The sequence below is a fragment of the Camelus ferus genome, chromosome 24, assembly GCF_009834535.1.
Source record: "Camelus ferus isolate YT-003-E chromosome 24, BCGSAC_Cfer_1.0, whole genome shotgun sequence".
Taxonomy (NCBI): domain Eukaryota; kingdom Metazoa; phylum Chordata; class Mammalia; order Artiodactyla; family Camelidae; genus Camelus; species Camelus ferus.
Genome location: NC_045719.1, coordinates 24602998 through 24629754, shown reverse-complemented (window position 1 = coordinate 24629754; position 26757 = coordinate 24602998). Strand labels below are relative to the sequence as shown.

The 26757-nt window shown below is 59.7% G+C and overlaps 1 protein-coding gene across 1 annotated transcript in view; it reads right to left on the bottom strand.

The window, feature by feature from the left end:
• LOC116659510 (tensin-3-like) overlaps window positions 1-26347 on the bottom strand; it is a 35402-nt gene extending 9055 nt beyond the window's left edge. The window contains exons 1-3 of the mRNA XM_032467162.1: window positions 26295-26347; window positions 24557-24711; window positions 11100-11138 (exon numbers count right to left, since the gene is read on the bottom strand). Of these exons, the coding sequence (XP_032323053.1) occupies window positions 11100-11138; window positions 24557-24694 (177 nt within the window). The 5' untranslated portion in view covers window positions 24695-24711; window positions 26295-26347. The remainder of the gene's footprint in view (window positions 1-11099; window positions 11139-24556; window positions 24712-26294) is intronic.
• Between the last annotated feature and the right edge of the window lie 410 nt (window positions 26348-26757).

Sequence of the window (26757 nt, the reverse complement as noted above, 5' to 3'; positions counted from 1 at the left end):
CCGACACAGCCCCCTAAAGCCCCCATCTGGCCAAATGCTCCTCTCCTGGCTCGGCTAGAAGGTTCCAGAAAACCATTCGGGGTTTGCTCTGTAATTTCCCCAGATTTAAGCTCGCACGACATGTCCTGGAGGGGCGCAGGCTGGGGTCGAGCACCCTGATTAGAATCCAATGCCTGGGTCTTGGCCCGAGCAGCCTGACCTCGGGAAGCGACCTCTGTGACTCAGTTTTCTCATCTGGGAAGTGGAGGTACTGGAGGGTTGAAGGAGACACACGCGCAGAGCTCAGAGAAGCCCCTGGCATGTGGGACGTGACAGATAAACACCAAGCCCCGTGTGTGGATGCCAGAAGGGACTGGCAACTTCCACCACAAATGCAGTAACCAGCCAAGAGCTGTGAGACTCAGGGGGAACTGTCCCCAAAGGCACCCGGCCAGCCAGACCGTGTCCCCCAGAGCGAGGACGTGAGGACCAAACTGATTATCTTCTTAATGCTGTCACATGTGAGCAGCGATCACGGGGGTTACCAAAAAAAGTACATGCCCCGCCCCGAAGTTAGGGAGCTACAGTGATGGCACACTGACCCCGACTCCATGGTGAGGGTTTGGTTCAGGCTGAGGCTCTGTCTGTGCTGATGTGTCCCCCAGACACTCAGATTTCTGAGACACAGACACTGATGGAAGGAGGAAGGGAGGTGTCCCCAGGACAGGTGGTGGAGACCAGCTCCTCCGTCAACTCCTCTGTCCCCAGAGGGGCTGGCTGGGCAGAGGTCCCAGGCAGCAGCCGCCCCCAGGAAGTGATGGGCAGGGGCCAGCGGCAGGCCACGCGCACCAGGAAACCGTCACCGCCCATTGCTGTGGGACGAGGACGGAAGCAAACAAATGGAGGAGGGCGCCGGGGACAGGCTCAGTGCCAAGCGCATGCAGTGGGGCCGCTGCAGGTCCCCCTCGGGTGGAACTTACTGTGCTGGGAAGGGGGCATGGAGGGGCTTCCTGTCCAGAAGCAGCTGCCCCCACACACCCTGCCGCGGGCCCAGGGCAGGTGGCCAGGCTGGGAGCGCGGGCTCGGGGCTCCAACACCAGGAGCTGCAGGCACACGGGAGCAGGGGGCCCGGCGTGCAGGGCAGGGACGCGGGTCAGGCTCAGGGCCACCTGCCAGGGCCCTGCAGGAACCAGAGGGACCCACAAGCCCCGCACTGAGCGGGAGGCTGTGTCCTGCTGGCAGGGGAGCCCCGCCTCCAGGGGAGCTGGCTCCCCATCCTGGGAGGCAGGCGTCCCAGAACCCAGCAGGTGTCCGCCCGCCTTCTGTCCTTGTTAACAAGCTCAGAACCAGGAAGCAAACACAAAAACAAGAACAAAGCTCATCACTGGACCAGAAAGGAAAAGCGGGTGCTGTGAAACCTCCGTTACATCCAGAAACGTCTTGTTCCTCGGGCTCCGGGTTCCCAGGCGGCGAAAACAAGAGGGAGGTGGCACCTGGATGCACGTCAGACCAGGAGGACTGCAGGTGACCCGACCTGCCTGGGGCCGGACGCAGCCGGCTCACTGGATGCCGGAGCTGCGGGCGGGGACAGGGAGCTGCCCAGACCGGAGTCTCGGCCCTGCTGTCAGACCTGCCCCCACCAGCTGTCTACACTGCAGGCCGGTGGAGGGGCTTGTCCCCTAAGTTGAGAGGGAGATGTGTATGGCTCATTCTATAATCCCATCTTACACAGGTTTCTCTTTGTATCAAGTACTTCCTACTGGGGTGTTTCCTCCCACGAGGACCACGGGGAAGGCGGGGGTCCCACGTGGCCCTCACAGACCCACCCCTGGCATGACGGCCTTGGGGGGCTCTGGAGGAAACCACGGGGGTCTCCACCTGGGCCAGCGCCATCACTGCAGGACAGCAGGGGCTTCCTGAGTGGGACTGTGGGGGCGAGGAGTCACCGGGCCACCCGTCCCTTTACCTCCATGTCAGTGGGATTTTCCACCCCTCTGAGCATCAGTTCCCAGCCCCGTGAAGTGGGCGGGCAGTGGCCATCTCACAGGCCTCCTGGGAGGGTGGAGAGGTCCAGAGGCCCCAGTCCCAGAGCACAAAGCCCGACCCTTCACCGTCGCGGCACGGGATGGGAAGGGGGCTCAGCCCAACTCTGGCATTTCACATCACGATGATGAGGCGCCCCAAGGATGGTGGGCATGGAGGACTCGTGGGGCAGGGCCCCGGCTCTCAGAGACACGCCCAGTTCCCAACAGCAGCCTCCGGACAGTGGCCCAGCCTGACGTGAGTGACACAGGATGCTCGGAGCAGACCGGGGTGACCTGTGGCCCAGCAGAGACCCGGTGCCCTCTTTAGAACGTCCGTCACTCACCCCGGGCCAGGTCAGCTCTCAGCAGAAGGAGGGCATCTGCAGCAGGGAGGTGAGGCCACTCCAGGGGGCCCAGCCGGGCAGCGTCTGGCCCTGCAGGCCCACCCTGCCCCAGCCCAGGCCTCCCACCAGGATGGCCCCACTGAAACCAAGGGGCAGCAAAGCCACCCCACACAGCCAGAGACCCTCAGGTGCCAACAGCATGGGCCGAGGGGCAGGCCCCCCCGGGCCAGGATCTGTCCTGAGCGCAGGGCTCAGGGTCCCAGGAGGGGCCCGAGGAGCCCGCCAGCCTGCCCTGCTGGGATGGCCATGCAGCCCAGGACAGGACGGTGCCTTCTTGGGCTCCAGGACAAACCACGGACCAACTTCAGCTGGAGGAATCGGGCTCAGAGTGGGTCAGGGAAGAGACCGGCAGAGGCGTCCCCCCCAGCCCCACGCGCTGGACACACGGAGGCAGACCAGGGCCTCCGTCCTCTCACACGTCTGTCCAGTGACACACAGCGAGGGGCAGCCCCTGCCGGGCGGGCCCTGGACAAACAGTGCACAAATCAAAACCAGGCCCCATGGGCTTGGCCGCCAGCTCCAAGGACTGAGGGTGTCCCAAGCAGGGCCTGTGTGTCTGTGGAAATAAAGGAAGGCCCTTGAGGGAGGCCCAGGAGCCAAAGGCCGGGTCTGTAGGCCGCTGGCCCCCTCCCCACGCCCCCTCCCCAAGCAGGGGTCTCCCTGCAGAGGGCAGGCCGGGGAGCCCTGGTCGGGTGCACACCAGGGGTCCTGGAGAAGGCAGGCCTGCCATTTGGGAGAATCTCTGAAACAAGGCTCCCTTTTGACAGGTGAGGGTATTCCCCATGTTTGAGATGCTTACCATGGGGGGCTGGTAAACAGAAACTGGAATTAAAGGCTGGATGACAAGGGATTACGTTCAAGAAAAGACAGACACATGTTGCATTAAAATGGAAAGCGGGTCTTGGCTGCAGCAGCCAGAAAAGCCACTGTCAAAGCTTGGGTCCTTCGGTCTGCTGACTGGAATTAAACTGTCTTGCCCCCAAGAACCAAATAAAGAGGTCCCAGCGAAGCAGCCCTGCAGGCCCCCATCAGTCCCTGGCTGGTCAGCCCTGCATCCTGGGAGGGGAGGAGGCCTGTTCAGCGGAGCTCAGACCCAATCGGGTCGGGTAGACCCGGGGTGGGGAGCTGACCCAGAGGGCTGGTGCGGCCAGATCACCTCCAGGGTCCCTCTAAGCTTTCACAAAGCCCTGGGGACGCCCAAACGGGACTTTTAGAGGCATCATCGTGGGTGGACATTATGCAAAAACAGGACAGGGGAACCTGAGGCGGCCACACCAGCCACTCGCGGGTGAGTCCTGAGCCATCGGGTGTTGGAAGAGAGAATGGTGCAGGCCAGTGAGCTGTCTGTGGACCATGAAACACAGTGGGCAAACCATACAATGGGAAACAGCTCCCGGTCGCTGGGCCTCCATCCCCGGCCCCTGAACCCAGAGCTCACATGCAAAGCCCACCTCGGACATCACGTGACTTCATCTGAAAACGCTTCAATTTGCATCTTCAGGAAACAGACTTCTTTTGTAAATACAACCGCAAAATACATTAGCCATCCCTCTTTAATGAAAACCAAACACGCAATCATACTTGCACACAAATGTGTAATCAGTGCTCAGAGGTCCCTGTCTTACAAGTTTCGCTCTGGTTTTGTTTGATTACGGTCTGACCGTCTGATTCGGAATCAAGTCCCACCACGTTGATTTAATCCATCTCTTCAGTCCCGTTACCATGCAGGGACCTCCTCCTCCTCCTCCTTGTCTGGCAATTTATTTGAAAACCACAGGGGCTCTGTTCACCGAGTAAGAATTTCCCCATTCTGGAAGCCACTGACCACACCGGAATTATCTCCCAGGTCACCCCGGCCCTGCGTTTCCTGCAAGCTGAGGGTGGGCCTGGCCTCGCTGCAGTTCTGGTTTCTCCGGAAGGGACTCAGCGGACGGGCAGACTGCCCTTCACGTGAGGCCCACGTGACCTCACCTGCTTCCTTCTGTGACTGAGAAGGCTACCGAAGGTCACAGCCTGGAGCCCACGGTCTGGTGACCAGCGTCTGAGACACGGGCTGGTCTCAGTCCACCGCTTTCTCAACGTTCGGCAGCCGGCGGAATTCCTCACCAAACTGAAAACTTTCTCTCTTCATCTATTTTTAACCCTGAAGTGCTGTTTGTGCAAGAAATGAGGCTTAAACATTTTCTGCGTCTCTGCACCCAATTCCACAAGCTGGCCCCCCAGCACCCCATCAAGGGTAACAAACAAGGACTTGTCGTTTCTTTAAGCACCTGTTAGGTTGTGCAGGTCAGAGAAGGACGCCTCACCATCACAAAGCTGAAGCTGTGACAGCCCGGATGGGGGCCCCTGATCCCGGCTTCCACGCCTGCTCCAGACCCAGTTATGGAGACTAGACAGGGCTGGAGGGGGTGGTCTGGGGCACGTAGACCCTGGGGGTGTCTAACTCCACCCCCTCTGGGCTCCCAGATGGACGGGCAGGGTCATCCGGCCCCCGGCCGCTGCTCCCCAGTAGAGACAGATTCTGGGGAGCTTGCTGCTGTCTGCTTTTTTGAACGAGCACCTCTTGCGGGTGAAAATACACTCTGGTAATTCAAGTGCTGTGGGAACCCGATTGATTAGGGGATTTAAAAAAGCAGCAGTGGCTTCCCTTCAAAAGTCCTGCAGTTCCCACCACTGATCACCCAGAACCTCGGTCTCCATGCACCCCCACGGTTAACCCCCACGACGGCCACGGGACCCAGGCTGTGAGGGAAAGCAAGACCCACCAAGCTGCTCCTCTCCACCTGCTGCAGACGTCCAGCCTTGGATGTGGGGCAGACCCACCAGTCCCCTGAGGACACTTCCTCGGCCCTTTACTGGGGGGAGCTGCCACTCTGGAAGCTGTCACCCTGGAGCGCAGATGGGGGATGCGGGGCCATGTGGGCCACCTGGCGGTGGGCGGGCAGGGGCGCTGACGGCCGACGGGACGGGAACAGACAGGGTGAGCGTCCCTGCGGATTTGATAATCAGCTGGGCTCTGTGCTGCCCACGGGTTAGGTGTCCCTGAAGCATCTCCTCAAGGTCCCCACACCTGCGGGTGGGCCTGGCCACCACCAACAGCAGGTGGCCCTCCGGCCTTCAAACCCCGGGACAAGGTGGGTAGCTTAAATGGGCTTTTTCTTAATTTGTGGAGGGCGGTCCCTCGGCCTCCGAAGTGAGACATAAGGGCAGGCTCCAGATGGCCGACCTGGAGGGAGGCCCCACTAAGGAAAACCAGACGTAGCCTGGCCCCTTCCATGCCACCTTTCCCAGAAACCCGGGCAACTCTCCCCACCCGGGGCTGAACGAGGTCGCAGGCCAGGGTGTTGCTTCAGGTGTGGGAGGGAGCGGGGCCTGGGGCTAGGGGAGGGCAGAGGCACGTGCCTCTTCCCGGGTGTGTGGGGGCAGGGGGCCACCACGCAGTGGCAGGCAGAGGCCGGGGCAAAGGTCAGGCCCTCTCCCCTAATGGGAACGGGCTGGGCTCTGCCAGTCTGGCCTGGAAGGAAGGGAAGGGGTCTCCCTGCCCCACCTGGGCCCACGGGGACTTGACGCCAGTCCAGCTCCCAACCTCCACAGAGGACTCATGACAACCAGTGCGCAACTGAGAACTGAAGTGGAGCAGTGACATCACCAGCCCAGCCCCAGAGCCCGTGCACCTGCTCTGGGACGGCCGGGGGCGGGGGTCAGCACCACCGAGGGGGCCCTGGGCACACGGAGCCCCCAGGCCACATCTAAACTCAGGTTCACCGGATCCTCAACGCCCCCGCCCTTCCCCCGAGCTGTGCATCCCAGGACACTCTGTGCACCCGTCCGTCCGTCCGTCCTTGCCGAGATGACGCAGAACCAGCCAGCGTCTGTGGAAGTGGCAGCAGGAGAAATGGCCAGAGGCTCCCCAAGAGCAAACACAGGCCCTCCAGCCACCTGGGAGGGCAGGGGGGCCCACACACACTGACCTCACATGTGCCCCCTCCTACCCCTGTGACCCGGGCCCCTCCTGCAGAGGTGTGCCCAGCATGCCCCTCCCACCCTAGCTGGGCCGCGGGTCTGGACAGCCCGTGTCCACGTGGCTGTGATTCCCAGGACACAGCGCTTCTCACTCAGCTGAAACCCTGCCGTCTAGGCACCCCACCTCCAGACTTCTGAAGTTCACTGCAGGGGCCGCAGGAGAACCAGCACCCCAGGAACACCTGCACTGAGTGACCACGGGGACAAGAAGTTCACGCACAGTCTGCGTGGCTGCAGCCAGCAGGGGAGACCGGGGTTCCCTGAGCCCCAGGGACACTTCCTTACAAATCAGGGTGGGACAGGTGGACCGTGGGAACGGTGCTGTTTCTACCTAATTCTGCAATAAAATAAAGGGAACGTGCTCTGAGGAGATGCCTTCTCCTCCATCCCACGATTCCAATCACGTAGTCGGGTGGGTGTTCCTGCTGCAACAGCTCAGTGCTTCGGAGAGAATGGGTCATGGGCCACCAGAGGGAAAGGTGACCCTGACAGCCCGTGCTTACGGGCATGTGTCCTTAAGTCACGCTGCCCTTGGGTCAACCTCGCCACTCACAGTCACGTCCTCTGCCTTTGTGAGTTAAAGCAAACCAGGCTGGACAAAGTCCACACACACACACACACGCAGCTGCCAGCACCCAGCTTGCACATGCCAGCCTCAGACGGTAACCTGACTCCAGGTGTCACCTTTGGCAGAAACTACCCATTGTCCTCACTTTAATTAAACAGAGACAAACAGCCATCAGCGTTCGGTAAACGGAGGACTCAGATTTCAGAAGCTGTTCTCGCACAACCTCTCCTCCAGTGCGAGAAACCACCAGGACCAAGCAAAGACAATGGGGGAGCCAGTGCCAGCGCCAGGTGAGGGCCCGCACCTGCGTCCGAGCTGCGCCTGCGCTGCCCCTGGGCCGCCCCGACCGCCTCCTGCACGTGGCCTGCGGCCTCTTTCAAGGACGGCGGCTGCTCTGAAGAGCGTGCACCTCTCAGACTCGCGCGGGGCGGCTACTGGGGGCCTCTCCTGCCGGGGACAGCGGCCCCAGGGGTGGCCCGTGGGTGTGGCTGGGCGGCTGGTTCAGACACGTGGACCCAGGGTCCCAGTGACAGCGACACCTGCCCCCCAGCAGAGTTTCCGTTGGTGCACTGAGTCAACTCCCTCGGGCAGCAGGGAAAAGGCAAAGATAAGGTGGAAAAACAAACAGCCCTGCTTTGGAAAGTCTGTAAAAGCTGTCAGGCCACGTTTGGCGTGTCATGAGGCCGGCGTCATAAAAGGCCCTGCGATCGCCCCCGCCCACCAACTGCATCCTTCCCGCGGGCTCTCTCCATCGGCTTCCAGGCGGCCTCTGTCTGGAAGGGCCCTCACCCTCCCGCAGCCAAGGACACGCTCTGGAACTGACCAAACTGGTTCCGTCTGGGCCGACGGCAGAAGAGCAATGATCCAAAACAAGCCTCCAATGCCGAAGGCCACAGGGACTGAGAGCCCTGGGCCACCCTCCTGAAGCCACCGGACCCCAGCTGAGGCCCTTTGCCACCCACGGTGCCCGCTCCGGGGGCCCAGCCGCCGCTGAGAATCTCCACCTGGAACTTGCCCCCATCCGCACAGGGGCCTGTGGGGCACGTGGGAGAGGCCCCACTCTCCAGGAGAGGGATGTGGTGCCCGGAGCGAGAGGACTGAGGCCAGGGTCACTCGCTGTCCTACGGTCACAGGCAGGGGGGACCCGCCGGGCTCCGGCCCCTCATTCTGTTGCACACTGTGTGTGTGAGCAGCGTGCGTGTCTCCAGAGCGGCCAGGACACACGCGGGACTCGGTCCTGGCGACCCTGCCCCCTCGCCCATCGCTAAAGATTACAGTCACCCAGCAAAGCAGGGATGCACCTGCCACACGAGCTGGCAGAACCCATCCCGGGCGAGGCCCCCAGGTGTGACCCAGACAGACAGCAGAGCATCCAGCCCCGTAAAGCCACAGAGCCTGTGTCTGCTGCCCCCCAAAACAGTCCCTGGACTGGATCTGGGTGCTGCGGGTCAGCACCCGTCCCCGCCGGCACAGCCCACACCGGAGGGCATAACTTCCCACGGGGCACTGTCTCCCCCTCCGCGCTGTGAAGGCACATGCCAATCACCCCGCGTCCCTGCTGCGCGTCTCCAAGGAGAGCCGGAGCACGTTTCGTCAGCGAGGTTTCCATTCACAGAGGGAGTGAATCCCAGAAGGTAACTGTCACGGATCCAAAAGTTTTCCATTTTTAGCCCGTGTGTTCCTGGAACCTCACACCCAATTTTTACACCATCGAAATAAACCAAAGGGCCTGCTACCGGGAACATTCTAGAAAAGCGGGCACCAGGGCAAACGGCCAAGGGTGCGGATGCGACCCGCAGAGGAAGGGTCCTTGGTTGGTTCGCATGTCCCCAGGGCACCCGCATGGCTGACAAAGACCCTGGCAGAGCAGAACCGCAGGCCCGACGCAGTCACAGGAAGCCGGCTGGCACCCCCAATGCCTCCGCTCTGGCCGGAACGGTGAACGGTGACTGGGGGTGTCCGAACACTCGTGCCGCAAGCCAACGCCCCAGGAATTCAACAGACCCAGCGGCTCGGAGACCTAGAGGGAGCTGAGGTGCAGCTGCCCCGCCACCTCCCGGGAGGGCTCCCTGCACGCGGCGACATCCCACAGCAGCGGAGCGCCCCCAGGAGAAGGGGCCCCGCACCGCAGGGGACGGGATGCAGCTGGTCAGGGGGCCGACCCAGACGTGTGGGAAGGCACAGTCACACCCAGAGCCGGCTGCTGAGCGCAGCCTCGGGGGTCAAGGAGGCAGGACACCTGCTCCCTAAGGCGGAGGTGGACGGCTGCCCGCGACCACTGTGGATACAGGAGGGACGGGACTGGGACAGGTCCCTACAGACCCTGTGCGCCTCAGCCAAGAGGGCTGGGCTGAGGGCTGGGCTGAGGGCTGGGGAGGCCTGACACCCTCATCTCCGCGGGGCATTTTCACACGGTGACGTTGCACGCCGTGTTCAGCAAACGTGAAAAGTACTCAAAAAAATGCTACAGTTGCTAAAAATGAGGGAAGTAAAATCAAAATGCGTGGATGTTAACATGAACAAAAAGCAGTCTTTCCAGGTATAGAAATAGTAAGTTTTCAAAACGGTTTTGAATTAAAAAATAAAAAGAAAGGGCAGCTGGGGTCTGGAGCCCAGGGGGCATGGAATCACCACCGACGTCCTCTCCAGCCGCACAGACAGAGTGGTCCCTGCTCAGGTGTCCCTGTGGGGTTCAAACACTCAGAAGCAGGGCCAACAAGCCTGTCTCACCTCGAACGTCCAGGGGCCAGCAAAAGAGGCCAAGACCGGAGGCGATGGCCGCTCAGGGTCTGCGGCCTGGGGAGCCCCCTTCACCCTTCTCAGCCCTGTGCCCCCGTCTCTGGGTGAGCCGAGGTGGCCTTCCGTGGGGCAGTGCAGGAACTCAGTGAAGGTAACAGAGAAAGAAGCGGGACCAGGCTCTCAGGTGGCCTGGTCGGGCCCGTGGTTCCCAAGGTGGCATCCGGAAGGCTGGCGTCACCTGGAGGTGCATCCGTGCTGATCCTAAATGCCAGGCCCACGGCACCAGGAGTTTCTTGGCCGGTGCAGGGCCGGGCAGGGAAAGGCTGCCTCTGTGCTTTCTGCCCCGAGAAGTGACACCGTGTGGGTGTCCCCAAAGCTCCACCAGACACAGCCGGCCGCTTACACCACCCTGCCCGCACCCGTCCCACCGTTCCCCCTCCAGCAGGGACAGGCACCCCGCCAGTTTCCGGGAGGAAGCCACACCCAGGACACAGAGCTGAGCCCCTTGGAAGGCATCCACTGCTGCTGCAGGGAAGGCCCCCCTGGGTGTAGAGGCCGCCAGGCTCTCAGCCATCAGAGGCACCGGAAGCAGGCAGGTGGCAAAGTTCCACCACGATTTTGGTTCTGTACGTGGCAACACCGGGGCCCAGGGCACAGGGTCGCATCCTCTCTGGGAAGCACCGAGGACTCACCCAGCAGGTGGCCCGGAGGAGACACGGGCACACCTGTTTCCTCCCCGCACAGGTGAGGCTGGGGAAGGCAGGTGCCCCCACGGTGAGTCACCTCCACGTGTGGGAATCCACCATCCTTTGGTCCTGGGAGCCCCCACTCAGTCCTCCACACCAGGCTGAACCCCCGGTCGCCAACCATCAGGGTCAGCAGACAGCACCCAGAGGGACCAGGCCATTCAAAGAACATTTCCACTTAAAAAGCAGACAGCCATTCATGTTTGCCAAAGACAGTGTCATTGCTGTGTTTACCTTCCATCTGACAGAGCGTCCTGTTCCGGAGCCGCGGCACCGTGCCACCCACACAGAACCCTGGGCACAGGGCTTTGCCCACGCCTTTATCACTAAGAGAAACAGGCAAGCCGCATCTTTACGTCATGGCCGGGGAACTCGGGCTCAGGGACTGAATCCTGGAAGGTAACTCACGGATCCAAAAGGTGCTCTTACGGAGGTGTGCACGGTTCGCTCATCTTCAGGACGGTGTGCACGTGACTAGTGCGGGGAGGTCCGGGATCCCTGCGAGCCCCGTCAGTGGAAGCTGCAGCTAACCAGACGGACGGGACCCTCGAGGGACCAGGAGGCTCCCCAGAGAGGGCACAGCAGGAAGAGCCCCAGGAGAGGCCTGAGGGCTTACCTGTTCCAGGTGGGATCGTGCACAGTGGGGACTCACCACCTGGAGGGAGAAGAAACACGGTCAGCAGGTGCGTCCTCTCTCTCCAGGGAAAACGAGGCATCACGGCCAGGTGAGGCTCCCATGCCCGCATCCACCCCGACCACAGGCACGGCCCCAGAGCCCCAGCATCGCAGGACACAAAGACCCGACTTAGCGAGTGCAAGCTTTTGCTCACTTCTTTTGTAAAGTCGGGGTGCTTTTTGGAGACTGCATGAAACCAGGGCGCCTGCCCCCAAGAGAAGTGCCCACGGCTCGTAAACACAGACCCTCATCTCTAATGGGGGGGACCTGGGGGACTCCCAGCTGGTGCCAGCCCTCCTCACCCAGCAGTGGGGGGAGCGGGGCCAGGAGAAGGAGGCGGGGCTCCACCTGGGGGTCTTCCAGCCGCCCCCCGCCCCCCCCACAAACACACCCAGGGCTCCCATTCATGAAGCGACCGCCTTTCTTAGAACAATTTCCATAAGCGGAACTGAAAACAGAGTCAAACGGGAGGCAAGCTCAGCACGGACACTTCACCCTAGGCTGGAGCTCCGAGCATGAGCCGGTGAGAGGGGGTCCCTTTGGCGCCACCACCACCGGCCCCTGCAGATGTGAGTGCACGGAGGAAGACACATGGGCCAGCGTGATGAGGCCACCACTGCAGTCAGGTCATGAGAGACACGGCTGCCGGCAGCTGGGACGACAGACCTAACGGAGATAAAGACCCCGGAGCAGGTGGGACCCCTGCTCCACACCCTCCTGGCCATGGGGCCTCGGGCTCTGATCACCCTGGGCCTTGACTTCATGGTCCGAGAGCCGCAGGGAGCAGGAGCCTGTGGTCTCAGAACAGGGCAGCCTCCCTAGGCAGGCGGGGCGGTCAGCAGGGGAGGGGACCAGCTCGTGCGGCTCCAGAAGGCCCAGATCCTGGCACTGCAAGACGGACCAGCTCCCATGAGCTGCCTCCTGGCTCTGTTCCCCCAGGACTCCTTGCATCCCCATCCTCAGAGACTTTTCTGAAAGTGTGCACAGCAGGAGAAACTGCAGGGATCTGACGAACTGTCCTTGTGGGCTGGAGTGTGCAGCCGGTGACCTTGGCTCCTGCCATGATGACTATTTATAGTTCCTATGCCAAGGAACTTCTTTTACCAAGTTCCTCAAGGAACGTGACACACAGTCATTCATTTGTCTGGGGCGTGTCATTACTCCCCCAGGACTCTGACTCACGCTCTCTGCCTGGGGCAGGGCCCTCTACCTGGGACCCCATCCCCTCCCCTACACCCAGCAGCCCCCTCCCCACACACTCCACAGCCCCTCCCACTGCCCAGAGTGGCTGACCCAACAGTTGGCTTTGCTCGACACTGAGAATTCCCGGGAAGCAGGAACAATCTGGAAAAGCAGGGTGTTACAGGACTGGTGCTGGCAGTCAGACCAGGAGCCCCATGGTTACTGGAGCAGGATGACTAATTCCATCCTTTGTCCAGTTTTCATTTGGTACAGGCTTGTGTCCTGGTGCCTCACTAAACACTTGACACAGGTGAGGAACGTGCAAGGAATCAGAGCTCCCATCTTTGAAAAAATCACTATCTGAATTCCACACAGTGGAATATTATTCAGCAATAAAAATGAATGTGCTATCAGGCCATGAAAAGACCTGGACGACCCTCAACTGCTGATTCACTAAATGGAAGAAGCCAACCTGAAAACGCAAGGTACTGAATGAGTCCAACTTTGTGGCGTCTGGGAGAGGCACAACCGTGGAGACGGTAAAGGAGATCAGAGGTTGCCAGGGACCTGCCCGGAGGCTGCAGGGGTGCAGGCCCGGCCTAGGGAGTCCTCCAGAACACGAGGCAGGGTGCTGTGCTCTGGGCACCCCCGGGCCCCCTGCTCCCCAGGCCAGCACAGTGAGTCTGGGCTGTGGTCACGTCACTGAGAGCTGTGCCAGCTGCACCAGTCTTGTCACTTTTGCAGAGTGCCTTCTCCTGTTGGGCACACGTTACTACACAAATGGACAAGCCCTCAGGGAGCAGGCAGTTCTCCCACACGCTGTATGGACTGTCCCCTCCATCAGTCTGTGAGCTGGGCGTGGGGCGGGGTGAGCGGGGTTCCCAGCTCAGAGGAGCAAAACTCCCCAGGGTTCCTGCCAGAAAGGGGCCAGAGGACCGACTCCGACCCTCCTGTCTGTCTTTCACATGCACTGCTGTGCAAGGCAGACAGCAAACGTCTGAGGAAAGGCCTCGGGGCAGAATGCCTGCAAATGACCATGCACAGGACATACTGACTCGGAGACAAGGGCATCTAGGGGGAAGCCACCGGTCAGGAGGAGAAAACTAACGTTTGCATCAGCACTGCAGACACCTGACTGAGTAAAGGCCACCGACCACTGGACACACGGACACCCATTCCTTCCACATGGCACAAAGAACCCCAGGATGGGAACTTACCTGCACGTGACATGTCCTCCCTTCCTGGTAAGGAAGAGGGGGTGGCTGACCACAGCCTGGCAGCACCCGGAGCTGGACCACTGTGCTCGGCACTACGGGCGTGAGCAGAGTGCAGTCAGCGCCCTGGCTGCACCTCCTGGAGCCTCAGGCGACCCCCAGCCCCCAGCTCTGCATCCTGACCACAGAGACAGAAGCACCGGGCTCCCGGGACCCAGGGCTGGAGCCACACAGCTGCAGGCTCCCCACCTGCCCCTCTGACCTCCAGGCCCTGCCTGCCTCCCAGTCGGAAGCAGTGCTCTCTCAGGATGGAGGCCCCGAGTAACCATGTGGTGGCTGTCCAGGGTTCAGGTCGGGTCAGGAGCGGCGGCGCGAGCTCACGGCTTTCCCTTCTGGTCCCCGGTGCGACCTGTGACCACACGCCTCACAGTGCCGTCTGGGTTCCTGCTGTTTTCATGGGACAGACAGAAACACCAAGGCGCTAAGGCGTTTCCAGGCGGCCTGGGCACCCTCCGCATGAAAGAGTCTCTTCAGCCTCTGCAGGGCCGCCCCCACTCACTGATAGGGGCTGAAAACCAAGGGGGCAGCCAGCACACATTCAGGACCGGGGAGGGTGGGGGTCCCAACGCGGCTCTGTTCCTCAATCCCACCCTGTGTGTGCGGCCCACACACCCAAGCGCCAGACCAGTGTGCTCGGGGGCACCAGGCACCCCCTCGGGGTCTGGGCAGGCGCCTCCCCTGAGCAGCCCCTTCCCCGCCCAAGTGGCGGGATGAGGACAGCTTCCTCCAGCAGCCGCAAGGCCCGGGATGCGCGGAAAGCAACGAGCCGATGGGGATGCGCAGAAGGGACTCAGATGCGGAGATGCGCGGACGGGGATGCACCTGCGGGGATGCGCGGAGGGAGACGAGCGGACGGGGATACAGGGATTGGGGATGCATCTGCACGAATGCGCAGACCGGGATGTACGGAAAGAGAGGAGCGGAAGGGATGCACTTGCAGGGACGCGAGGAGAGAGATGCGTGGGAGACGCGTGGAAGATGCGCAGACGGAGATGCAGGGATCGAGATGCACATGCAGCAAGCGATGCACGGACAGGGATGCACCTGCACGAACGCTCGGACCGGGATGTGCAATTCGGTATGTGTGGACAGGGATGCCCTCCGCCCAGTCCCAACAGGTCCAGGCACACCTGCAGGCCCTTCTGGCTGCTGCACAACCTGGGAAGCTGCTGAGCGTCCCGTCTGGGCCACGTAGGTTGGTCTTACAGGGAGGAGGCGCGACGCTGGGTCCAAACTCCACATTCCTCCCGACAGGAATGGAAGCCTCGGTAAGGGTGTCAGGGAGGCGACGTTGAGGGATGGGATAGGAGGCAGAGCCAGTGCCCACTAGTGACTAAGGAAGCCGCAGAGGGGGCCCCAGAGGCCTGCACTTCATGGCCCTATCACAGGTCCACGTGGGGCGAGTCACCGTTACCAAGGACGACCACAAACAAACAGGGCTGCGCCCAGCCGCACCCGCCTGCAGGGTGCCTGCTGCCTGCCCTTATCAGCAGCCTGCCCCGGAGCTGCCGGGTGGGCCAGTGGGCAGGACAGAGGGGGCCTTGCAGGCAGGAGCAACCGTGCCCTGGGGAATGGGAGTGAGTCTGCCCGTGTGACTGTGTGTGTGACAGTGAGTGCACACCCCACAAAGGCGCAGCCTGCACCTGGCTTCCGAGGGAGCCACCGTGCTGCGGATGCCCCAGGGCCAATGTGGGGCTCCTTCTCCAGGAGGAGTGTGGCCGTCTCTGACAGCCCCCTGGGGCATCTCCGGTCACCCCGCCCGGAGAGACGAGACACAGGGCCCGGAGGGGGACACAAAGACCCCCACTCAGGGCAGAGGCGCACACCCTTCCCCGGGAGCCCGCCCGCTTCCAGGGTGAAGAAGCAGGGTCCGAGCGGGCGGGGTCCACAGAGGCGCAAAAGGGCTTCCGGGCGCCGGGCATGCTCCATTTCTCCACCTGGGATCTGATCACACAGTTGCGTCCAGCATCAAAACACGTTGGGCTGGACACTTAGGACATGGGACTTTTCTGAATGCGGGCTTCAATTTTAAATAAAGTTGATTTTCAAATATATGCTTAGTTTCCAGTGCCACAGAGTCAGCTGGATACAACAGAAAAGGCTGAGGACCTTAAATTCTGGAGCGCCCCTGCCCGATTGACTCGAGGAGCCCTTGCTCTGTGAACTCAGCCTTCCTCGGCTGTGAAATGCGGATCCCACCTCCTGGGGGATGCGGGGCCATGAACCAAGAGATACCAGGAGCGGCTTTGATAAAGCGGGTGGGGGGCACCCAGGTCCCTACAAGAGGGGGACAGTGAAGGAAGACCATCCCATTGAGCTGGGGGACACTCCCTGCAGAGCACAGATAGCGTGTTCTGGCAGCAGGGCTGGTTCTGGAATCACCCGCAGCGGGGAGCGAGCTGGCATTTGCCTGGGTGGGTCCGGGAGGCGAGGACACCTGAAAGGTGGTGTCCCACGGCAGGGACAGGACCCCCGCTGCTCCCCGGAATTCCATGTGCTTCTGGGGAAGGACCTGTCTGGATGTCAGGTCTGGCAGGTAACGTGGAAAACAACTTGCCCGGTGGTCTTAGTGAGTGAAGGAGCACGTTTTGCTTCAATTTACTCATACTCAGGATAAAAGTTAAGGTCCTGGCCGAGGAGAAGGCACATGGGGACAATGGAGGGGACCCCAGCACCGAGCCAGGACTGCCCTGAGGACCCCCAACAGCAGGGCAGGAGCAGGGTACCCATGCACCTATCCCACCTGGAGCATCTGTCCCTGGCCAGTCTGTGCCCCACAGGACCACTGCAGGTGTCCTCCTGGGGGGGGTGTCCCGACCATCACACAGGCACCAGCCCCTCCCCTCACCCTCCCACACCAAGCCCCCTCCCCCCAACACTGCAGGCTGACAGCTGCATGGCCAGGGCGTCCTTGCAGCCAGGGACCCACGGCCCAGGACAGGGATCAGGACACCATCCCTCAGGGTTGAACACCTCGACCAGACTGGCCCAGATAACAGTCTCTGTGCACAAGGTAGGCAGAGCCAGGACACACGGGACCATGAGCTGCACTGAAACTTCAGGACAAATAAAGGGGGGACGTTTCCTTTTTCTTAAAAGAAGAGCTTAAAAATGATATGGTGCCACCCCCACGACTTTTTCACACCTTACTTGTTGCAAACAGAAAGGAATAAAAGAAGCAAACAGAAACAACAGTTGCTTAAGGATGGAAATGGTGCAGTCCACAAAGGGGGATACCGAGGGGATTTCCCCCAAAATACCTAAAAGAACAGCAATTTACATGTCTAAAAATGGGACAATGAGCAGTCTGGCCTTTTCCAACTGTCCTCTGATCCAGGGAAGGTCTGAGGAGAAAAGGAAAAAGTGACAAATTTTAATAGCTTGCAACTTACCACCAAATCTTAAAAGAGATTCAATTAAAAAAAAAAAAAGAAAAAAAGTAGGGTTCCTTCTGGATATACACCCAGGAGCGGGATTCCTGGGTCATATGGTAAGTCTGTTCCTAATCTTTTGAGGAATCTCCATACTGTTTTCCACAGTGGCTGCACCAAACTGCATTCCCACCAGCAGTGGAGGAGGGTTCCCCTTTCTCCACAGCCTCTCCAGCATTTGTCGTTTGTGGATTTTTGAATGATGGCCATTCTGGCTGGTGTGAGGTGATACCTCATTGTAGCTTTGATTTGCATTTCTCTGATAATTAGTGATACTGAGCATTGTTTCATGTGCCTATTGATCATTTGTATTTCTTCCTTGGAGAATTGATTGTTTAGGTCTTCTGCCCATTTTTGGATTGGGTTGTTTGGTTGTTTCTTATTAAGTCGTATGAGCTGCTTATATATTCTCGAGATCAAGCCTTTGAAGGAACCCTACTTCAAAAAGACACCTGCACCCCAGTGTTCACAGCAGCACTATTTGCAATACCGAAGACATGGAAACAGCCTAAATGTCCACCGACAGATGACTGGGTAAAGAAGAGGTGGTATATTTATACAATGGAATACTACTCAGCCATAAAAACTGACAACATCACGCCATTTGCAGCAACATGGATGTCCCTGGAGAATGTCATTCTAAGTGAAGTAAGCCAGAAAGAGAAAGAAAAATATCATATGAGATTGCTCATATGTGGAATCTAAACAAAAAACAAAACAGAAACAGACTCATAGACATAGAATCAAACTTGTGGTTGCCAAGGGGGCGGGGGGTGGGAAGGGACAGACTGGGATTTCAAAATGTAGAATAGATAAATAAGATTATACTGTATAGCACAGGGAAATATATACAAGATCTTGTGGTGGCTCACAGAGAAAAAAACTGTGACAATGAATATATGTATGTTCATGTATAACTGAAAAATTGTGCTCTACACTGGAATTTGATATAACATTGTAAAATGATTGTAAATCAATAAAAAAGTTAAAATAAATAAATAAAACAAAGTAAAAAAAATCTTAAAAGAGGGGTACTTTTTGATAGCTCAGTGGTAGAGCGTGTGGTAGACCGTGTGCTTAGCAGGCATGAGGTCCTGGGTTCCGTGCCCAGTTCCTCCATTAAAAAAAAAATCTTAGAAGAAAATGTTGCAGATTTAGCATTAGGCCACATAAGGCCAGCTAGCTCAGTCTGAATGTCCACGTACCCATGTCCCATAAACCCGCCTGGGTTCACCTGATGCCACGAAACTTCCACCCACGTCTGCTAAATCCTGCTCATGGGGGTCACTCTCCACCCAGAATCCCAACCCGAGAGCCTAAGAACTGCCTGCAGCCCCGGCCCCTCTGATCGGGGCCCATTCCATTTGCCAGGCCTTCCTTCAAAGGCCTAGCAGTTCCCTCCTGCCACCCCTTCCCCAGAACCCGGCCCTCCCCTCTCCTGGGCAGCTCCCAGCTCCCCCGCAGGCTTCTCCCACAAAATGCTTTTCCCAAGTAAAGGAGGAAATCTCTAAGGACAAAAAGGTTTCAGATTAAGACTCCAGAACCAGGATATCTGCCTTCCACCCTGCGAGAGGCCGGGTGAGTTTCCTCTGAAGACGCCCTGAGTGGGGCCGGGGGAGGCCGGCCGCCCAGAGCCCCGTGCACAGCCCCGGGCAGAAACCACGGCACACCTGCTCTGGGAAGTTCCAGGGGGGCTTGGGGGGTGCGCAGAGCAGAGACACAGAAGAAGAAGAAATGCCCTGAGACACACCGACGGGACCCCGAGGGGACAGAGGGGCCCCTAGGAGCTATTTCTGTGCCTGACGGAAAACGGAGGTGGGCACATCCTGAATCCCTGCTCAAAATAAACAGCTTCGCTGGAGAGAAAAGAAAGCGCAGGGCGAGACTGGAGTTTAACTCTGCAAATTAAAATGTGGAGGCGGGGACTCCAATGCGTGGCTGACTACTGTCATCCTGCTGCTCAAAATGGAGCTGAAAGAAGGAGAAACCGGGGCTTTTTCAGCTGAAACCCAGCCTGTACAAGCAGCCTCGCAGAAGCACCGCCAGCAGCTTGGTTAGAAATCTTCCTCTCCTCCAACTACAAGTAACTTCAAACAGGAGGCATGAGGGAGCCCACAGACCCCATGAAACCCCCGTGTGTCCAGCCACGGTCCTGACATTGGTGGGGGGGGCCCCCCAAGGTGGCGGGGGTGCACACGGACACATGTGGTGGGGAGGGGGTCTGACACGAGGCACCGGGTGTCCAGAGCTGTGTGGATGGGTCCAAAGCCAGTGCCCTGAGCATGAGGCCTGCAGAGCAGAGGTCCCACAGCCCATGAGCCTGTCCTCCCCACGGGGGACAGGGGACACTGACATTGGCACAGGGTTCTGTCACCCCTCCCAGCTTGAATGTAACACTTGGGAGACAACAGAGGGAAAGGGCAGCAGAGGGGGGACCTCAGAGACCACGACCCAGCTGGAACCCCCTCTCCCGGACAGGACGTGTCATGACCTCACCACCCCCAAACCACCAGGGACTGCAGGCCCGACTCCAGAACAGATGGCCCAGGGGGGAGGAGGGGCCGGGAGGACCGATCTGCGGATAGCGGAAGACACAAAACCCTGCCAGACCCGGGGACAGGCAGGGACTCGCTGCCATCCTCTTAGCTGTAGGGGGACCACCAGAGTCACGAGCTACCACGGGGCCATCAGAACCCAGACCCAGTCCCGGGGGTCCTTCCCCGGGGGTCCCCTGGCTTGAGGGGCAGCTTCCAACAGCCACACATGGACACGCCCGTTTACTACTTCTGTTCCCCCATAAGAGCGCAGCTGCAGGGAGAGAAACAACCACTTGAGACAGGGTTCCATGCACAGGGAGCCCCGTCTCTGACAGGCAGCAGGGCAGATAATCACGGCCGAGGGCGTCGTCCTGTTTTTGTTTACACGGCAGTGGCAGGTGCCCCGCCCACAGCACGTTTCAGGGCTGCAGGGGCCTGTCTCGGCCCGGCTCCTGCCTCACCGCCTGACCCACCAGGACACGCGTTTGACATGTCACCAGAGGGACATCTGCTTTGAATCGAGGGGCCTCGCGGTCCTGCTGCCCTTACTCTGTCCCCAAAGCCCGGCCACGTGGGTCAGGTGGGACAGCCCTCCCGATGCCCCGCAGGCAGGCGCCCCTCTGCTCCCCGCCTCCGGCCTCAGCGAGCCAGCTCACCTGTGTCTGACCATCTCCCGGGAAACTGGGTCCCCTGTGCCCAAGGCAGGTCCCAGAGAAAACTGGAATCACTTTGTTTAAAATATCTCTCAAAACACTGCTGTTACCATTCATCCTGTCCCCCCAGGTCCTCGGGATGGGGTGGGGGCGGGGACAGGGCCCTGGTCCTTGGTCTCCCTATAAAGGACCACAAGGTGCCTGGCCAAAGATGACGGTGCTGGAAGGAACCTTCCAGAATGTACACATTTAAATGACCGCAGCTCTCCAAGGCTCACCTGGAGACACCATGTGTCTAGCATCCAACTGTGTTATGACTGCAAAAAAAGCTGACGGAACTAAAACCCCGCTGGGACTGACCAAGGGCCTGAGTCAGGCCCAGGAGCAGACCACTGTGACAAAGGGTCCCAGGACCCATGGTCGAGGGGTTTATCAAACATCTGGAGCACGGAGCCGGCTCCAGTGAACGCGGAGAAACGCGTGTTCCCAGAATTTCAGACGCTGTTTTGAGCAACGTAAGAAGCCCCCAGGCCCAGGTGCCCCTCCCCTCAGGGATGGCCTCTCCAGTAAGAATGTGTGACACACGTGGCTCCAGGAGTGGGAAGGATGTGGCCCAAAAGTCGGTTCCCAGGGCGCCTCCCATGTGTAAATAGCAGAGTGCGTCTGGACGTGTGGTGGCCCAGGCTGTCCCACCGCCTCCTGTTCCCCAGGTAAGGAGGCTGCCGGGCGGCAGGTGAGTGCAGGTCTACCTTGGGTCTGCGTGGGCCCTGCCTCGTGGGCCACCCACTCCACAATGTGGAACAAAAAGTGACGATTTGGGGAAAACAGGGCAGGTTTTTATATTCTATGATTTACTTAAAATGAATGTATTTCAAAAGATTAGAATTCCCTTCTGGGCTCTTCTGGGGGCAGGCTGGTGAATCCTACATAAACATCACTTAGACGTGGGCTGCACTGGGGAGCGAATCAGTCATGGGGGGGCGAGACTTTCAATGACGCGACCACATCCATGCCGGCCTCCACGTCGGCCTCTGTCTCCTCCCGTGAAACGGCAGACGCGGTGCCACCAGCCTGCCTGGTGCCCAGCAAGGCCCCCGAGACGGGCACGGAGAATGGGGACCCGCGGCCACCGACAGCAGAGCCAGCCGGTCCCCGGGGGACCTGTCCTGCTGGCTGCCTCCGAGCTCAAGGCAGACCCAAGGCCCAGACCGACGCCCCAGCTCGGGCCCAGATGACTCGTGGTTTTAAAAACACAAATTTCTGCACAAAGGAAGCCGCTGTGTTTACAGAAAACTAGCACTTCCCTGGCACGGCTGCACGAGGCGTGCTGACCTCCCGAGCAGCCCCCGCGCGTGGGCCATGGCCTCTGCTGGTAGGAATTCACGTGGTGGGGGCAGCCCCCAAACTCTGGGCCTTGGGGTAACAGCTTCGGGGTTGCAATGTGCAGAGTGACTTTCTTCTAATTAAAAAGCCAAAAAAGGGGTAGGGTATACTTCAAGTGGTAGAGCACGCGCTCAGCATGCGTGAGGCCCTGGGTTCGAGCCCCAGCCCCTCCTCCAGGAATAAACAGACAAACCTAATTACCTTTCCTCACCAAAAATAAACAAATAAAAATGTGGAACACAATTAAAGAAAAAAAAAATCAAAAAAGATGGGTGGGGACGGCCTACCAGGAAAGCGGTCTTACAGGAAAAGGGACGGGAGCTTAATGGCTCTTCCAACCCCAGTGACAACTTATGAAAATGAAACACAGGACAGGGAAGCAGCCGGGATGTCCTTCCATGGCTGATGGATAAATAAACTGCGGTCCCTCCGGACAGGGGGATATTACTCAGCAGTAAAGAGAAGTGAAATGGTCAAGTCACGAGAAGACAGGGAGGGACCTTCGATGCACGTGGCTAAGATGAAAAACGCCAGTCCGAAAAGGCTGCCGGCGGCATGGTTCCCACTATACGGAAAACCATGGAGACAGCAAAGGGGCTGCCAGGGGTCGGGGGAGGACGGAGGAACAGGCGGTGCTCCGAAGACGTGCGGCGCAGGGAAGCTGCTCTCTGTGGGACCCTAACGGGGAGTACATGTCATCGGACGCTTGTCCAGATCCGCGGGGCGAACGACACAGTGAGCCGCCGTGTGCACCGCGGACTCCGTCAGCCATAAGGCAGCAGTGCTGGAGCGTCGCTGAACAGGTGGCACCATGCCTGCACGCACGCCGGTGGGAAGAGGGCTCCGGGCGAGTCCCTGAATTCGTACTCTCCCCTCGATTTTGCTGCGACCCCGAAACTGCCCTAAAACAGAACTATTCATTAAAAAAAAATGGCCAAATGTGAAAACGCATGCACACGTGGATCAACGGAACCTCTACCCAGACTGACCTCCCTGCTTGGTCCCGGATGGCGGCAGCCCACATGGCCCTGGCAGCCAGCTTGGGGCCTGGCCCACAGCAAATCTGGGAACGTTGCTGACCTGGGCAGTTTAGACATTAACCGGCTCCTCCCTTAACGGGCGGAGTGGGAGGAGGGGAGGGCGGGGTGAACACTCCTGAGACGCAGAGGCTGGGCCCCGGGCCTCCTTGGAGGCTGGGCAAGGACAGGACAACCTCCCAGAGAGGCCGTGGTGCTCACAGACAGACTGTCACGGATGACCCTCAGGGACGTGGCTGACGGCTCTCACTTCTGAGATGTGTTAGTGGCCAGTTGCTGGCTCCACATTGGGCTGCACGATCTCCTCACCCCAAAGCCACCCGCTGGGTCACAGGCACCACTGTGCTTCACGAGGCTGTCAGGCTGCCCGTGGACGTGGGGCTGGGGTGACGCGCACACAGACCCTCACAGGCGCCCTGCTCGCGGGACCAGGGGTCTTAGAGAAAACTCCCTCGTTCCTTTTTACTCACTCAGGTCATTTGTTCCCAGGAGAAGGAATGCCACAGCCGACATCCTGCGGGAGGTAAAGGCAGACCCCTCTCCCACCATGAGACCAGTTCATTCCTGCACCGGATGCCTCTGAAGGCTCAGTGCGGGCAGAGGGGGGCGCTTTGCCCGGATCGGAGCTGGCTAGTGGGCTTGGGGCCTCGAGGGACGGGAGGGCTGGGCAGGAGGATGGGGCTCAGCGCCCCAGCTCCCTCGTGCAGGGCTGTCTCAGGCTCCAGCAGCGAGGCCGTCGGACAGTCCACACTCACATTCCCAGCAGCTCAGGCCCAGCCCAGCTGACCGGGAGCTGCCGGGAGCTGGGGAGACATGCTCTCCTGCCTGTGTCTCCGGGGAGGGCTGGGGTCTCAGGGAAGACATCACAGACATGAGGTGAGCAGGGCCACGGGGAGGGGCGGGCAGGCGCCTGGGTCCTCGGGGCATCCTTCCGGGCAGCGCAGGGAAGCCCAGGCCCGAGCCTGCGGGTGGGGGTTCCAGGGAGACTGGCAGCAAGCCGGAGCTCCCAACGGTTGGGGGCTTCCACCAGGCTCACACACAGACTCACGTCAGCTCTGTGGCCTGATGCGTGAGGGATGCAAAGCACCAAAGCGACCCGGAACAGCAGAAACCTGAACTCAGAAACCCAGCGCCCCTGAACGCCAGCATCTGGAAGTCGTGTGACAGTGGGTGGGTCATGTCACTGCGGGATCTCATCCAGTGACCGACCAGGCCAGAGACACAGCAGCCCCAGAAGGGAAGCCACTGACCTTCTTACACGGAGAAGAGCCGTCTGAAGACAAAGGTCAACCAGCAGACATATAAGTTAATGTTTACAGGTCGTAAGTTAAATGTTCATTGCAGCACCATTTACAATAACCAAGACATGGAAACAACCTAAATGTCCATCAACAAGAAACTGTGGTATATTTATACAATGGAATACTACTCAGCCATAAAAAAGACAACATAATGCCATTTGCAGCAACATGGATGGCCCTGGAGATTGTCATTCTAAGTGATGTAAGCCAGAAAGAGAAAGAAAAATACCACATGAGATCACTCATATGTAGGATCTAAAAAAATTACACAAATGAACTTATTTATAAATCAGAAACAGACTCAGACACAGAAAACAAACTTGTGGTTACCAAAGGGGAAAGGGTGGGGAGGGATAAATTGGGAGTTCGGAATTAGCAGACACACACTACTGTATATAAAAGAGATAAACAACATGGTCCTACTGTACAGCACGGGGAACTGTATTCAATACCTCGCAATAGCCTATAATGGAAAAGAATCTGAAAAAGAACAGATACACATGTACTGAACGCTGTACACCAGAAACCAGCACAACACTGGTCATCCACCATCCTTCAATTAAAAACCAAACAGACCCGTGCGTGAAGCCAGTGGGTACCTGTGGACACCCAGGCGAGGCGTGGTGGCTGGTGCTGGGGAGGTCGCCGGCTCTGGGCCTCGTCCGTCCCTTGGCACAGAGATGCCATCTGGAAGACGGCCTGTCCGACCAAGTCACTGCAGCTCCTGCATCAGCCATCAGCGTGACGTGGGTCCCTGGGGCCATGGCAAAGGCAGAGTGGGTGGCGGTCTGCGGCAGGGTGCTATGCTCCTTCTCAGGGCAGAGACTTCTCCTTCTGTGTGAAGCGGAAGTGGGCGGCGGCCCCCAGCTGGGACACCACGTGAAGCCACAGGGAGGACGGAGGAGGGAGCGGCCCCCGCGGGAGCCAGGGGGGCTGGGCAGAGCACGGGATGCCCCTCCCGTCCTGAAACCAAGCGGGCAGCACTCGTGGTCGGTCCTGGGCTGTGTCTCCGACCAGGCGCCCATCACAGCAGGTCCAGAAAGGGGCCCGGCCGGCGTGCTGTGCAGCCCAGATGGACAGAGGGGCCCAGGGGCATCCTCTGAGCCAGTGGCACGTGCTCCCAGCTCTGGGGCCGACAGTAGCAGGAACCTCTGGGGGTCTGTGCAGCCTCTGAGACTGAACCCAGGATGCCTCTCAGAGCAGGGGCCGGGCAGGGACGGGCCTGGGCGATGGGCGGCCCAGCAAGGACCCTCCTCTGTCACAGCTTGGGGGCACCGCCAGCAGCCCCGCCCTCCCGTCCGCTCTCTATCGTCCACCTTCCTGAATCGGCTTGGTTTCTCCCACTTCCTTCTTCCTCTCACCAGGAGCGAACAGCGGCCAGGAAAAAGCCAAATCACGATGCCCCAAGAGCACACGTGGCCGTGAAGGCGCACGGCCCCCCAGCGAGCAAGACCCCCGGAGTTCCAGCCTCCCCGGCGGGCACCCACGAGTGACTCCTCGTCCTTAAAGCTTCAGGGATTACAGTCACTGCCACTAACAGCTAACAGCAAGCCGCTTCAGGGGAACTGCAGAAGGATCATGCACCCATTTGATGCACGAAGAAACTGAGGCTCGGGGAAGTGGACGCGCCCCAGCAGACGAGTGCCCTGCTGGGATGCAGCCCAGGTCTCTGCCTCCTGGTGCCCTTGGACTGGACCGTGCAGCCTCACCTCGGCACACACGAGGCCCGATACCCAGAAGACAGTGGCCTGATGCGAGCTCCCGGCCCCACTTCCCAACCTCTTTTCTGCAGGAGGACCCTCTCCTCCCACGTCCCCCAGGGGCCATCCAGGCCCTCTGGGAGCCTCTGACGGTGGCCCTGGTGGCATCGGCATGACGCCAACACTGGCGGGTTCCCATGCTCCGCGGAGTGAGCCCTCCCCTCTGGTCCTCCCCAGGGCCGCAGAGGAGGGCAGAGGGACCCGCAGCCACTCCACCCCCGAGTCAGTAAGTGGACGGACCAGATGTTAGACTGAAGCCCATGTTCCTGACCAAAGCGTCCCCAGAGAAACCCGGCACACACAGTCAGGTGCACACCCGCAGTGAGCGGGGACCAGCCGTCGGAGAGCACGTCTCAGATCCTGGGAGACTGAGCGGCCCCCTGACCGCCCGTCCTCCGGGGGCGGCTGAGAATTTAACGGCCCTCTTCTGCCCAGCAGCAACGGCGCTGCGGTTCTGGAATCAGAAGGGCCTTTGTCGCTGCTTGGCGCTCTCTCCTGCCATTCAAAGCCGCGTTATCGAAAAAATGGACACGGATACGCTTCCCCCGACCATGATCTAATACGAAGAAAAGCTCACCTAGCCAAGCACGCTGCCAGTTACGGGGCTCGCGATGCCAGGATCCGGGATAGGAGAGCCTCCTGGAGTTTCCTTTGAACCAAAGAATTCAATCCCCTGGGGCGTTGGTCCTGGGCTGCCTTTTAGGAGCCGGTGCCGTGTGCAGCTGCAGGTCCGGAGCGGCCGGCTGGCCAGAGTGTCACAGGTGGGGGCCCGCACAGGCACACCCGAGCACGCGCACACACACACATGCATGCACACACATGCACAAACACATCCACATGCACGCCCGAGCATGCACACACGTGCACAAACACGTCCACACACGCACATGCATGCACACACATGCAGAATGACGCGTCTTGCAGTGCCCCTGGGGGTGGCTCTCCCCTCAGCCTCCCCACCCGGGTGAGGAGCCACGAGCTACACAGGACAGAGACCCTCGGGGGCTGGGGACCCAGCTAAATCCTCACAAGGGGTGGGG